Source organism: Ctenopharyngodon idella, chromosome 22 (genome assembly GCF_019924925.1).
Source record: "Ctenopharyngodon idella isolate HZGC_01 chromosome 22, HZGC01, whole genome shotgun sequence".
NCBI lineage: Eukaryota > Metazoa > Chordata > Actinopteri > Cypriniformes > Xenocyprididae > Ctenopharyngodon > Ctenopharyngodon idella.
The window spans coordinates 25,038,217-25,053,891 of NC_067241.1; the positions used below are offsets into that span (position 1 = coordinate 25,038,217).

The 15,675-nt window shown below is 37.7% G+C and overlaps 1 protein-coding gene across 1 annotated transcript in view; it reads right to left on the reverse strand.

Moving 5' to 3' along the window:
- Nucleotides 1–15,675, reverse strand: part of lama5 (laminin, alpha 5) — a 107,501-nt gene that overhangs the window by 26,967 nt on the left and 64,859 nt on the right. Inside the window, 17 exon segments of the mRNA XM_051880203.1 lie at nucleotides 2,498–2,659; nucleotides 2,919–2,948; nucleotides 2,950–3,060; nucleotides 3,170–3,314; nucleotides 5,376–5,577; nucleotides 5,671–5,882; nucleotides 7,389–7,504; nucleotides 7,605–7,744; nucleotides 7,837–7,963; nucleotides 8,128–8,320; nucleotides 9,303–9,400; nucleotides 9,495–9,609; nucleotides 10,030–10,193; nucleotides 11,560–11,713; nucleotides 11,797–11,900; nucleotides 11,977–12,119; nucleotides 15,076–15,214. Coding sequence (XP_051736163.1) covers nucleotides 2,498–2,659; nucleotides 2,919–2,948; nucleotides 2,950–3,060; nucleotides 3,170–3,314; nucleotides 5,376–5,577; nucleotides 5,671–5,882; nucleotides 7,389–7,504; nucleotides 7,605–7,744; nucleotides 7,837–7,963; nucleotides 8,128–8,320; nucleotides 9,303–9,400; nucleotides 9,495–9,609; nucleotides 10,030–10,193; nucleotides 11,560–11,713; nucleotides 11,797–11,900; nucleotides 11,977–12,119; nucleotides 15,076–15,214 — 2,355 coding nt within the window.

Genomic DNA, 15,675 nt, shown 5'->3' on the forward strand with positions numbered 1-15,675 from the left:
TGCAGTGATCTTGTCATTGCAACTTGATTTATGCACTCTCACGAATGCTTTCATCATAACTAACAGTGCAAACATGATGTAAATAAGAGATTCATTGTGCACTGTATACAGCTTCATTGATTATAACGGGAGTTTTAGCACGAGTCCAGAACTGATAAACTTGTGCTGTTTGATTGACAGCTCCATCGATTGTAAAGGGAGCGTTCTTTGATCGCTTTCTGTATATAATTTAATCAAAATTTAAATAACAGATTATTTTCATGCTACTAAGAGAAACAATGTGAAGTTGACCGTTTAGTCATTGGCTTGATTTACTGACACATAAACAGAAATAAACAATTTTAAAACAAAGAACATCTGACTGTACATTAATCATTACATATCAGAAATCACTGGTCACAGATCAGGTATTAGAATGAACACATTACTTCTACCATTACTGTCGGGTCCATATCTTACAGTAAAAGTCTGTGTGCAAAGTCTGCACCGAAACTGTGCATGATTTACCAAAGAATCCACATTGAAATTTCACATAGTTGAAAAGAAATAACCACTTTCCTAGCATTAGGATCCTTCGGAAGGTAATGTTATTTTTAGTCAAGTGATCCTGTATCTCTCTTCTCTCCTTCTCATCTCACTAACATACCAGTGGGCGGGGCCAAAGCCAAATATATGCGATGATGTAGAAGTAGGCGTTGATTTTCTTCTGTAGAGATGGTCTCTCATCGCACTATTACGTCATAATGTGACAAAATCCAAAATAAGTCATTTTCGGAGCTTGGTATCTATTGACTAGAACAGCATTTATTTGTGCATATATCAGCCATTTACTGTAATAGTTTTTCACTTAGTTTCGCTTTTGAAATACATTTTGTCAATGTGAAGTATGAAGTACTCACAAGATCTTCTTTGGAATGAATTACGCAGAAAGCGAGCACCACTCTTTCCCTTTGTAATCCCAGAAGCTGTGCAGCGCAAGCTCAATGATTTTGGCACACTTGTGAAAACTCACATTTTATTCAATGAATCTAACTAAAGTGTACAATAAATATTTAATTTTTGACGCTTTTTTTCACACAAAAGTGTGAAAACTGATGGTCGAATTGAATTTAACCAAGGAGGAACACTGAGGTTTGTCTTTATTTATTTATTTTTTATGCTGTCTTACGTTTGAATAACTAAATTAATATTATGCCTGACTATTTAAGTAACTATATTTTGATTATAAACTAAGTAATACATTATCGATGCTCAACACACCAGCAAGTGACATTTCACCGGAAGTTTTCCAGCTGGCTTATATTATTGCAGAAGTTCTAAAGAACGCTCCGTGCATATAGTCAATTAAAGCTGTTTTTGGACTAACAAGTAGTTTTGAGTTCTGAAACTTACAGGATGTTTTTATAGTACAATGACCTCTTGAGTGTCAAAAGATCAAGGAAAAAGTGAAGAGTTGAGATGCAAAAGCCGCTAAACTCCCCCTCCATCAAAAATGAGATAATGATGAATGCTCTCCGCACATAGTATACGTTCATCAAATACTTAAGCTTCAAATCCGGTAAATCCCAGCATCAGCCCATTCAGAAATACCGGTTCGCTGGCAGAAACCGCTAAACGCCACTTTCCTTTGTCAGAAAAAGCCTTTAAGTCCACAGAAGAACCAATAGAAAGATGCAAATCGAATCATATGATTTCGGTGTGCGTATAAGCTGGCTTTCAATTGCGGAGCTGCAAGATTTTATCATGTTTTATCCATCATTACAGTGGAAATGACGGGATTTCGCGAGTGGCAAAATAAAGGGGGTGAGGTCTGGTTGGGTTGTGTTAGTAGTGTGTTTAAACTCGTGGTTATGGTAAGGGGCGTGACATTTTCAAAATGTGCACAAAAAGCGGTTGACCAATCACAACACAATGGTCCAACCGACCAATCAGAGCACATTACGCTTTTCAGAAGAAGGAGCTTCATAGAGACAGGAACTGAACAGAGCGTTACTGACAGACTGGGAAGAGAGGAGCTGCAACAATGTCAAATATGTGAAAAATAATGTGTTTTTTGACATTCAAGCATGAAAACCTATTCTAGTAGACCCCAAAAACAAAATCAAGACTTTGAAAAAGGGCATAATATGGCCTCCTTAAGACAAGAATTCCTGAGTCAACAAAAGACTGCACTAAGCCTGCATTTAATCTCAAACTTGGCATCAACATTTAGCACCAGACCAAACAAGGAGTGCATGAGTTATCAGATTATATTGTTTGTCTGACCCTCATGTTTCCTGTAGCTTTAATGTGAGCTATCTGATGAAGATTCAGCTGTCTGTCTGGCCCCTTACTGTCTAACCCATAAGCTTGGTTGAAACATATGTCACAGCAGCTGCCATGACGTCACAATATAGGGATGAGAGCACCTTTAAAGTGTAGGTATAGAAGATCAGAGCACAGAATTGCATGACTGAATTTGTCCTGCTCTGAATATCACAAATTGTTGTGGACTCACTTTATCGCCGAGGTAAGTGCGCGGAGCGTGCCAGTGGAGGTCCTGAGAGACGTCAGGTACATCACTCAGATCGGCCTCCACCAGATCTTGATCGAGATGAGTGGACACAGGCACTTCCTGTCTGTCACTCCTCAAAAGGACCCAACCAGCCATGTCCATGATCTGTAGGAGTGGGAGAATCAAAGCAAAAATATAAAGTAAAGTTTTACACCACTCAGTAATTACATTGATTTTAATTTTCACAAACCTTGTGTGTAGCCAGTGACGACAACTCAACAGACAGATGGTTAAATATGATTACTATGACACTATACTGTGGCTGGAGATTAAACAGTAATGAACGGAAGTGTATATGTGCATGTATAAAGCTGACTGAATTAATTATTTGTTAAACAACAGCTCTTTATCTTTGGGACAGTACCTCACTCCTCCGTTTGTCAGAGCTGTGGCAAGCGGTCAGTGGCTCCAAAGCAGAAGCACTTGGTGCAGCCTTTAGCGTTAGTGGAGTCCAAATGGAACGTTCCCAGTTTGCACTGGTCACAGCGAGAGCCTTCCACATTTTCCTGAGAGTGACGACACATCATTGATTTAACAGAGATGTTTTAAGAGGAAACTGATATATAAATTCATTCACAAATAATATGAGAGGTGCAGAAGGAGAGGAAGAGCCACCTTGCATAAACAACGTCCGGTGAAGGAGTCACACACATCTATCTCAGTTCCTGCCTCATTGCAGTCACATGGTCTGCAGTTGGGGTAGCCATAGAAACCTGGGGCACATTTGTCACACTGACGGCCAACAATGTTGTTCTTGCACCTGTGGAGAGAGTAATGTGCTTTGGCATGGTGCAAATAGCATGAAGTATGTAGAGGTATGTGTTTTCAGTGCCAGCCGACACTCTAGGATGATGGGATGCCTGTAGTTCCTACTTATTGGTACGAAATGTGACAATGTCCTGTGGAATTCCACAGAACTAATTGCCAAACTTATTGTGAGCATGTGAAGACCCAAAATATGGGCATTATACTCAGTCCAGATAACAAGCTCTTGGCTTTGCCCTAATGGCAGCCACATACCAAGCCGACAGTCGGCCATCGGCCAATGTTGGGCCAACGGTGAGCATGTGTTGAGCTAGTTTTTGTGGTTTGTTCCACATGTAGACTTTAATCGGCGGGAGTTTGCGTCTGGCTGTCGTCATCAGCATGATTAATATTCAAAATAGTACGCAAGTCCTAGTTTCTGTTGATACCCGCTGATATAGACAGTTATTACTATACACGCAGGTGCAGAACACACATGCTTATTGACAATCGCCTGTAGTCTTTGTGGTGTGTTCAAGCACAGCTTTTTGTCGCCTCTAGTTCTTTGACGTAGGCTTGGTGTGTCATGGCCTTAAAACTTTCTTTCCAACTATACCTTAGCAAACTGCCATAGTTATTTTTAATTTATCCAGTTATAGTTAATGAACATGACCTCAATGGATGACGCATGAACAGTTATAATTTATGACATTCTCTCAAAGTGCAGGGATGACCGGTGAAATTCTTCAGCTCACAGTCACTTGAGCTTGAATCCTGCCTCCCTGTGGATTTTAAACACTGCCTAATGAGGAGACGGTGCGGCTAATACACTGAAATAAAATCTACTAAAAATAAATACCTCTGGAATTCCTGCACTTCCTTATATAGACAGTATTGTTATACCCAGAGACAGTGGTTAATAATATCAGTCCTTCAGGCAGCGCTTCACAGAAAAAAAGTTTGGCTCAGACATAAAAGGTCATTTGTAAACAATCCATTGACTCAATTCCAATCCAAATGACTCGACCTTAAACACCAGACACGTTTAGTCTCACAAATATCATGAACTTGTCCAGGGCATATTTCACCACGAAATCAAAAGAACAAAATAACAAATTACAATGGTCCTATTTTTCATTGGACCATTAATTCTATATATATATTTTTTTTATCTGTATTTTTATGTGAAAGTAAACTTTATACAGATGCTGCGGTAGCCGAAACTAAGCTTTAAATAAACATTGTATCTGTTATATTGTTATGCCAGTAGGTGGCGACCAGTGACTGTTAAAATGTAATTCATTCATAATTTCATTTTTTTTTTTCCCATGATGTATTCTTTAAATCAGCTACTGTCTTCTTTTACGCACTGCTCTTCTTGTATGCACTGCAGGCTAGGCTATATGCGTGCCAACTCGTTTCATTCATTCCATATATATATTATAAATATGCTTAACTGGCTGAAATCAGGGAAACTGTCAAATAGGACGTCTTATGATAAAGTTGTTAGTGACAAAGGAGGAGAGGGACCAAGAGAGAGTGAGGATTTGGAGGCAACAGAGACGGAGAGAATAGAGAAAGAAAATGAGCGGGAGTCAGAAGATGTGCCGGAGGAAACTTTCGTTTGTAACTTCGTTGCAATTTAATTCAATGTACTGTTGTTCTAATTTCCATAACCGTTGTGTTATGATGATGATGATGCTAGCTCCACGGTCATTTAATAGGCCTATTGCTGCAATGTTTCTTTTACGCGGCTGAAAATAACCGTGCTTTCTGTTACTGAGCCTGTGTCTGTCACTCGTCCTCTTAAAAGTGGAAGCTTGTGCGTAGCTTTGTTGCATTATATTGAAACTTTGTTGATGTTGTTATTGTCATGCGTGTTCTGGTTATTTGCGCATGATTAAACATGAGTCTTTATATGGCGATAAAACAAAGCTTTGTCAAAACCGACATTCCTCAGGCAGATTGAATTTCAAATCACATATTCATAAAACTTCAGATCCTTAAAAAAGGTCAACCTCGTGAGTATCATGGCCAAAACATGCAGTATATGTGTGTGTGCCCTGCTGTGCTGTACCTGCACTGGCCGTTGTTTGTGTCACAGCTGATATCCAGTGAAGTCACTCCAGGTCTGGAGCAGTTGCACATCTCACACCCCACCAGAGGATGGCAGCCAAACGTCTGGGGTTCACAGGTGACACATTCCGGCTGCAGAGTCCGTGGAGGACAGATGCACTCACCTGTGACAGGCTCGCACAGACGTGTACCGCAGTTACATGCTAGAGAGAAAACGAAAACAACATCATCCATCAATCCATCAATCAATCAATCAATCAATCCATCGTCCCACCATGCAGGCAGATGATACTCACGTCTGCAGTTTGGGAAGCCGTAGTATCCCGTGGCACACTGGGAACAGTCTCGGCCAATCACGTTGGGTTTGCACTTGCACTGTCCACCAAAGGTCTCGCAGGTGTCGCTCTCCGCACCCACCTCGTGACAGCCACAGGGCACAGCACCGTTATTAAAGAACGCAGACAGAGACACAGCAGAGCTACGGCAAAATGGAGAGGCTGTGGAAGGGCTGAGAAGAGAGATGGATGTTAGGATGGAGAGCACTCTAATAATGTTATAGCAGACTATGTGCATGAACGAGATATGTCCACACCATAATATTGGTCGATATCATTGATTTTTTTTAAATATATTGGCCAAAGAAACTGGGGGGTGGGGGGGTTTGCTTAGGTAGGACAGTTAGTTGACAGGAAGCGAATTGGGAGAGAGAGGGGAAGGGATCAGGAAAGGTCCAAGAGCCGGGACTCGAACCCAGGTCACCTGAAGCGCAACCGCACTACGCATCGATGCGCTGCCCACAAGGCTATTGGCGCAGACCATTTTTACATATTTAATTGTGTCATTTTCTCTGTTTTTTCAAATGAATTATTTAATTAATTATTAAAATTATTATAATATAATATAATAATAATATAATATATAATTTATAATAATATACTAACTAAAATAATCTTTAGCAAATCTCAATATATATATATATATATTTTTTTTTTTTTTTTCAGCCATTTTTGCAGTCATTTTTTTATTGGGATAAAGAGAGAGAGAGAGGAAGGGATCGGGAAAGGTCCACGAACCAGGACTCGAACCTGGGTTGCCCGAAGCGCAACCATGCTATGCGTCAACGCGCCGCCCACTAGGCTATTGGTCGACCATTTTTGCATATTTAAATGTGTCATTTTCTCTGTTTTTCCATTTAAATTATTTATCTAAATTTAAAAATTCTAAAAACACTAATATTTAAACAATACTGTTAAATATAATCTTTAGCATATGTTTTGATGCCTAAATTCACTTGTATCTGTTATTTTAGTATTTAGTATTACTATTTAGCATTTATTCATATTTTTTGTTTTTACTTTAATTTTATTTTAAGTTTTAGACATTTTGTTATGTGCTTTTGTCAGGTTTTTTTTGCTTTTTTTTTTTTAAATATTGCTCTCTATCTTTAATTTATTTTTATTTCAGTGTTAGTAATTTTAGTACTTAAACATATTTATTTCAGTTAGTTGCCAAGTAAACATTTTAATTTTCATTTACATTTTTTAAGTCTATTTCAGCTTTATTTCAATCACCAAAACCAATTTTTAGTAGTTTCAGTTTTAATTAACAACAGCAACACTGAAACATAATTGTTTTTCATGTTTATATTTTTCATCCATTTATAAAAATAGCATCTAATTTTAATATCCACCTTGGAATTACAAGGTTCTATCAGCCTTCTGAGCAGTTTTGAGATATTGAGCTTCAAAGTTCTTGCATTCCAAACTCCTTTGTAGATAGAACCTTTTTGTTTTCTAAAAAAGTCTTTAAAAAAAAAAATCACATAATGTAAATAAGTTGTCACAGAATAAGAATATGTGAATAACTCAATTTTGACAAAAATGTCAGATAGAACCTTATAATTCTAAGGTGACAATTTGACATTCATTCATTCATTTTTTCCTATTTTAGGCCACAACATGAAACTTTTATATCGGTGCATCCTTACACATTTCCAAATTTAGAAGGGTCATACTTGATATAAAAGCTGTTTTGTCCACAGTTGCTGATGAAGTCATAGGATTTGTCCAGAGGCTCCTCGGACAAAAAGCTGGAGCTGTAACTGCTCTCTGGCACCACCAGCACATAGTCCTAATACACAAACACAAGAGAAAAAGAAGTCTGATTATTATTGTCATTCTTGAACACAGAATTCAAATGACCTTTTAGAAAATGTCATACTGACACTCACCAGCCACAGTGTCTTCCTGTCTGGAACACGCAGGGTCAGGATGACCTCATGGTCCGTCACATCCAGGATAATCTGGTTCTCTGACATAACAACACTACGACAACCGTAACCATGGGGACAAAAGGATGCATTGACATGGCCTGGAAAACAAAGAGTGACCATTAACTAAAAATAATTTTTTAGTGCTAAACAAACTCAATAGTGAATCTGTGTGCATCTGTTTAATGCTCACCCTGCCATATGCGTCCTCCGTTGATGTAGACCTGGACATTGTAAGTTGGATGCAGGGGCTGATGGTAGTGCAGGATGAACACATAACGGCCCAGTGCATGTACACGTGTTGAATACACCACAGCATTCTGGGAAATCATGCAGACAAATGACCATTAGAAGACTTTTTATCAACATTCAAGCATCAGAAAGAGAAGACAGGAGGCACAGGATGGATAAATAGAGGTTCATTTAAAGCAATAAACAGTAGCAGATGTTGGACAGCAATATCAGTGTAATGGGCTTGATGTACCTGATTAGGGTTCAGAAGCACGTGTTCACTGTTATCAGCTGCAGTTGGCGGCCTAGAGGTCACGGGTCTGTCTGCATAAAGGGAGGGATCAGGGGCTGAAGACAGAATTGACTCCGGTGCAGAAGAAGCCTGACCCTCTTTTAGGACCAGAGACTGAGGAGGATTCTGGAAACGGGATGGGATGCAGGAGCCGCTGGACAACAGAGAATATAAAACATGAACCGTTATGGAGGAGGAACCCTATTGTCACAAATACCCAACAATCATGTAAATATCTTAAGAGTATTAGTACTTATAACTGTAATGCAGCATATTCATATGTCATAAAACTGGTATATGTCATATGTCTAAAATTGGCAGCATTTACTGAAAGGTCAGTGCTTGCAAGGCAGTGAAAGAATAATGTTTTAAAATAAAATCAAATCAAATCTACTGAACAAGTGTTTGAGTTAGGGGTGTAACGGATCGTAGTTGATCCGTGATCCGTTCAGACCAGGCCCCAAGGTTCAGCACGCATGTGATTTGCAGATTAATTAATTAAAAGTTTAACCATCATAGAGTGAAAGCTTATCATTTGCACATGTTTCTAAGTTTTGCCAGTTTAAACATTCAAGTGATTTTAAACCATTCGAGCACAATGAGACGCTAAAGAGAACTCAAATCGGTGTTTGTGCGCTGTTATCTGTGCTCACAGCCGCACACAGGGATCTGGGTTTCAGACAGCGTGCGAACACTGAATCGAGTTCTCTTTCGCATCTCCTTGTGCGTGAACACAAACACAAAATTATCTCAAAATATATACGTATTCTCATAAACGCAGTCAGTTGTGTCTTCAGGCGAGACACTATAGGCAAAAACAGTTTTTTCATGCACCTGTCAATCTTGAGATTTTGCACTTTTTGGATTTTCATGGTGTTTTTTTGTTTTAAAAAAAAACAACAACAAAAAAAAACAAGTAAGTGTAGAGAGTTGCACACCTAAATAAAATAAAAATCAAAATAAATTTATGTACAAAACAAGTGTTTTAGTGAAAGAGTTAGAAAAGTTGTGCACCAAAAAATTAACGATAAAATAAAAAATAAGAAATTTTTTTGAGTGTAATGCCACATGATACAACAATCAAAAATGTTGGGACTGAAGCTGTTCACGGTTCACAAGATGTATGTGTTAGTCACCTGTCTGGAGAGAAGAGACCATGTGTGCTGATGCAGTGAACTCTGGGCTTGAGGTACTCCATGGTGAACTGAGCACGAGGGACGAGGAACACTTTGTGCTGGAAGGGAAATCCAACAGACACTTGTAAATGGCATGATTACAGTGGACACAAATAGCTTTTATGGCGAATTCAAGCAGAAAAGCTCTCTCACAAGGAAGAAACTGCTTTTTCTGTCGGCAGCAATAAGCTGGATATCAGCCTCTGTGGACAGACTGAAGACCGCCACGCGCTTCATGTCATCTATAGACACCGCACGGCACAGGAAACTACACACGCATACACAGAGACACATACACAGAAATCCATCAGCAAGTGTTGAATAAAATACCAGAAAAAGACAATTAAATGGGATATGTCATCTCCTTTATTTTGGATGAATATGTAAAAATAGCTCATTAAAAATTGTTGAGGCAATGATGTTACATTAAACCAATAAATATGACTCATTACATATGCAAAGTGGCTAAAAGAGGTCATATAGAAGTCTTAAAGGTATGATATCAAAAACAGCATGTTTAATTCAATGTAAACTAAACATGTCTGTTTTGATTTAAAATAAAAAACTTGACTAGAAATGGACCTCAGGGTGAAAACCTAAAATGCTACAAAATTACAGAATATGACCCATTCAAGTTGAGTGTGAAAACCTGAAGCACAAAAGAGCAGGCTGAACAGAAAAGGCAGACCTGTATTTGCAGTGGAGCAGTGTGATTTGCTCTTGGTGAGTGGGTTCACCCGGTGAGTTGACAGACACAGTGAGAGATTGAGGGGCTTGATCTTCACTGGCGTACTCGACCACCAACACATACTCTCCAGGGACAGGAACACGACCACGCAGCTGAACGTTCATCTGAACACACAAATATGATTTTATTTATTTATATACTAACGCTCAACAGTTTGGATTTGGTATGATTTTTATGTTTATGACAGAAGTCTCTTCTGCTCACAAGGCTGCGTTTATTTGATCAAAAATACAGTAAACACAGTTTTATTGTGAAATATTATTGCAATTTATAATAACTGTTTTCTATTTAAATATATTTGAAAATGTAATTTATTCCTGTGTTGTCAAAGCTGTCTTTTCAGCATCATTACTCCAGTCTTCAGTGTCACATGATCCTCCAGAAATCATTCTAATATGATGACTTTATGCTTAAAGGGTTAGTTCACCCAAAAATGAATATGTCTTTAGTAGCTTTCTGGGCACTGAAAGTGTTCATTATCTTGCTGTCAATGCAGACCTCACTGAACCATTGGATTTCATCAAAAATATCTTAATTTGTGTTCCGAAGATGAATGAAGGTCTTACGGGTGTAGAATGACATGAGGGCGAGTAATAAATGACAGAATTTTCATTTTTGGGTGAACTAACCCTTTAAGAAACATTTCTTATTATTATCAATTTTAAAAACAGCTGTTTGAAATTGAAATAGTTTGTAACATTATAAATGTCTCTACTTTCAATTTTGATCAATTAATGTATCATTGCTGAATAAAAGTATTAACGTAAAAAAAGTCCAAAGTTTTGAACGGTAGTGTTGGTGAGAACTTACTTACACTGTCTAAATTTGACAACATTAGCTATGTTTCCATCCACCTACTTTTATGCGTATTTTGGGATATCACATAAAAATATGCTGGATGTAAAAGGCAAGATGCGCAAAAATTCTAAAAATGCGCATAAAAACGTATGCAATCAATTGAATCGGATACATTTTTTATCTGATAAGAAAACATGCGCATAAGCTATGACAGAAACACATTTACCGAATAAATTCCTTGATGCGCATCAAACAAGTCAACTGGGCCAACCAGTGGACAGATCTCGTTGCACAGCATCTGAAATGCCTGAGCAAAGTCTGTCATCAAAGTGGTTCAATTACCTCCCAGAACTGTCTTACATGACAGCGTTCCCAAAACCAAGATAGCATGGCCACGTTTTGTGTTTTGTCCGCGAGCTCTGAGGCGCAAGTCATTTATTATAGGCTATATGAAAATTATTATATAAAGTGGCTTTTGCAGCCTATATTCAATTTTTCTTAGTGATATTTAGCGGCAGTTTATCAGGAAGTGACAATTTTGTTCTCTTAGACTCACTGGATGGAAACGTTGCTTTATTCGCAAATGTTTTATATGGAATTCTAATTTTGCGCATAAGTTAAATTCGCAACTTTGGATGGAAACATAGCTTTTGTTTCAACCTATGTGCTTACATCATTGCCGCTGCAGATGGCCATGCTGGGATGGCGAGGGGTGATCTTTTCAGTCTGGCAGGGTCTGGGCAGGTGATTATCAGACCTGCAGCTGGCATCATTACTGGAGATGGTCGGGAACTCCTCCAGAGACAGATACATGTACTGCAGACAGCTGAACACACAAAAGACAAATTACTCCAGTCACATTGCACATTAACAGGTATACACATGACATATGTACACTGTACTACTGACTTCTGACTTGCGGCCTGTGTGTTGCTGTATAAACAGGGTTCAGTCACTTGAAGTTGCAGGATAGGAGCCTCATAATAGGCACTGGGCAAAAGCACCAGGTAGTCCTAAAGAAAGAAAGAGACTGCGTGTACAGAGTTTGTTCATAATAATGTAGAGAGCATATTTAAGAGGGGGTCCTACCAGCAGAATGCCCTCTGCCTCAATAATCACGGTCCAGGTTCCCGGGTTCAAGACAAATGGCTCCACAAAACTGTTCTGAGGCACGTTCACAAATGTGGGTTCTGAGCTGGGTGCAAAGACGATCTGTTTAGACTGCTCAGAGCCTGCAAAGAGAAGAATGGAGATCTGGTTTATGCAGTTGAAGCATTTGATGAATCAATAAAACATGACATGTCTCTAAATTTTGTTACGAAGTTACAATACCGGTCAAAAGTTTGGAAACATTACTATTTTTAATGTTTTTGAACGAAGTCTCTTATGCTCATTAAGGCTGCATTTATTTCATAATAAATACAGAAAAAACAATAATATTGTGAAATATTATTACAATTTAAAATGATGTTTTTCTATTTTAATATACTTTAAAATATAATTTATTTCTGTGATGCAAAGCTGAATTTTCAGCATCATTACTCCAGTCTTCAGTGTCACATGATCCTTCAGAAATCATTCTAATATGATGATTTGATACTCAGTTATTATCAATGTTGGAAACAGTTGTGTTGATCAATATTTTTTTGGAACCTGTGATACTTTTTCCAGGATTCATTGATGAATAAAAGGTTAAAAAGAACAGCATTTATTCAAAATATAAATCTTTTCTAACAATATAAATCTTTACTATCTCTTTTTTATCAATTTAACACATCCGTGCTGAATAAAAGTATTAATTTCTTTCAAAAAAAAAAGAAAGAAAAAAAATTACTGACCCCAAACTTTTGAACAGTAGTGTATATTGTTACAAAATATTTCTATTTTCAATAAATGCTGATATTTTTTAACTTTTTATTCATCAAAGAATCCTGAAAAAGTATCACAGGTTATAAAATAATATTAAGCAGCACAACTGTTTCCAACATTGATAATAAATCAGCATATTACAATGATTTCTGAAGGATCATGTGACACTTAAGACTGGAGTAATGATGCTGACAATTCAGCTTTGCATCACAGAAATAAATTATATTTTAAAGTATATTAAAATAGAAAACCATAATTTTAAATTGTAATAATATTTCACAATATTATTGTTTTTTCTGTATTTATTATGAAATAAATGCAGCCTTAATGAGCATAAGAGACATTAAAAATAGTAATGTTTCCAAACTTTTGACTGGTAGTGTACATATTTTTATTAATTATTAATATCAAGATATTAACTGTTGTACTAAAAGAATAGTTCATTTAAAATTGAAAAGCTGTCATCATTTACTCATGGAGACTTTCTTTCTTCTGTGAAACACAAAAGGAGAAGTTTAGCAGAATGTCCCAGCTGCTCTTTTCCATACAATAAAAGTAAAATGGTACAGATGAATACTAATAAACTCCAAAAATCAAAATTAAAACATTAAAAATGGTGTAAGGGTACATTTACACAACAACTACGCACTAAAAACAGACGTTTTTCCTTTGCGTTTTTCACGTACAGACGACAACGTTGTCAAAACGATCCCCTTTCACACAGATCTGTAAAAATGCTAAAAAATGCTAAATACTGCTGCCAGACCAGTAGTTGGCAATGTTACTTTGTAAAAAAAAACACTACGTGCCTATAGACTGAACACGTAATACGCATGTGCTAGACGTCGCCATTTTCACAAATTCACGTTTCTGTAGTTTACACGTTTTCAAAAACGTGCACTTTGAAACCCGTTATTAAAAGTTAGCATTTTCAGGCCCCCAAAACGCCATTGTCGCAATAACCTGTAATATAGGTTTTGGGCAGTCATCATTCTCAGTTAAAGAAATACAGTTATGGAATAATTTACCAATACAATACCAATATAAAAGACAAACAGAATTTTAAAAAAAAATTAAGAAAAAATGTAAACATTTTTTTTTTTTAAACTTAAAAATTAAATACAGCTATAAAACAGAATCAATTTTGTGACCATTAATAGATTATTTAGGGTTTATACAACTGGTTATTTGCTGAGTGTGTATTTAATATTTTGTGTATTTTAATATTTATATTGATTGTTTTTTGGTTGTTAGATTTCTTAGGTTCTCAGTAAAAGCCTAACCAGGGACACATGCAAATTAGCAAATTAGCTATTAACTAGAAGCATATAGAGAGACAGAGCTCAAAACTGAACAGCACTTAGTTATATAGTATTGTCCCTGTCAAAAATAAAATAAAATAGTCCACATGCCTCTAGCTCTACAAGTCTTCTGAAAATGTTAAGATAGCTGCATAAGCTTAATAGACAAAAAAGAAGGTTGTTTCAATAAGATTTTTTTTATGTGCAAGAACCAATGGCATTTGACATCACTGATGACCTGGCATGATGCTTCATATAGACAATTATTATAGTAATGTTACAATGCCTTTTTGTCATATTTAGAGTTTTCATTGTATGGAAAAGAGCAGCTCGGACATGCTGTTAAAACTCTCCTTTTGGGTTCAATAGAAGAAAGTTGTGCAGTTTTGCATGATTCTTTCTGAACATCATGAGTAAATGATTACAGAATCATTTTTGGGTGATCCTTAATACTTAGATAAAGCAGAGTAATTATTAATAATAATAATAATAATAATAATATAGTCAAAGGTTCAAACCTCAATTAACATAAAGAAAGCAATGACAGTTCAGAACTACGACTGGCACATTGAACCCTCAGACGTACCTCTTCTGCTGTTCTGAAAGGCTGTGATTTTACCGTTCGACACGGCCGACTGCGTGTTTACATATCTGAGGATGAAGTGCGTGAGATACACATCTGCTTCACGCACGTGCACCATCATTTTAACCGTATTCTGAGATAGAGGACAAGGAAGACCAGGAGAAGAGGAGAGAGAGGGAAAGAGGAGGGGAGGGTGTACAGCACATAAGGCCTGTGTTAAAGACCTGAATTGTGGCTTTCTGATCAAGCTGTGTGTGATCATGTGATAGGCCTAAGATGCAGGTTGCGCTGTGAGTGTGTCTTGAACATGGGGAGAAGAAGGAGGGTTTGTAAAGAGAGGATCAAGGAGGACAGGAAGTCACCAGCTCAGAGTGCAAAGAAGTGAGGAAGTTAGAAAGATAGAGAATTAAAACAGAGGGGTGCTCAAAGACTTACAATTCCCACAGAGGAAGTGTCTGCCATCCTCGATCACAGAGACCCGCCCCCTCACGTCCATGCCCCCGCGGTTCACATAGTGCAAGACCACGTGAAACAGGTCTGGAGAGCCAACCACCACCTCAACCAGAACCCGAGGCTGGAGAGCGAGAAAGAACGGCCCACAACAGAGAGACAATTGCAAAGCTGTTCCTTTAAACCACCACCAACCAGCACTACAGCCCAACACAGCAGCCAATGTATGCAAAGCAGCACCAATCAAAAGCCTTGATTAAAGCCCTCAGCCAAGTCACAGCACATTTCAATGACACATCACAGTCACATTTTGCACAGGGCACAAACGTCACACAAATTTACAAACATGCATGAACTTGAACATCTCATTCATCTTTACAAAATAATAATAACACTTTTTATTAAAGCTGCAGTCCGTAAGTTTTGCCTCTTTGTCGCCATCTCTGTTTGAAACCTGCAATTACAGTTACTTGTGGAATTATCATCTTTACGTGGGTTGTGTCTCAGCACGGCTCCTCAGCGCAGATGAATCTAATGTTTGCTGTCAGTCACCGCATCGGTGTGGATACTGTACTTCGGAATCAC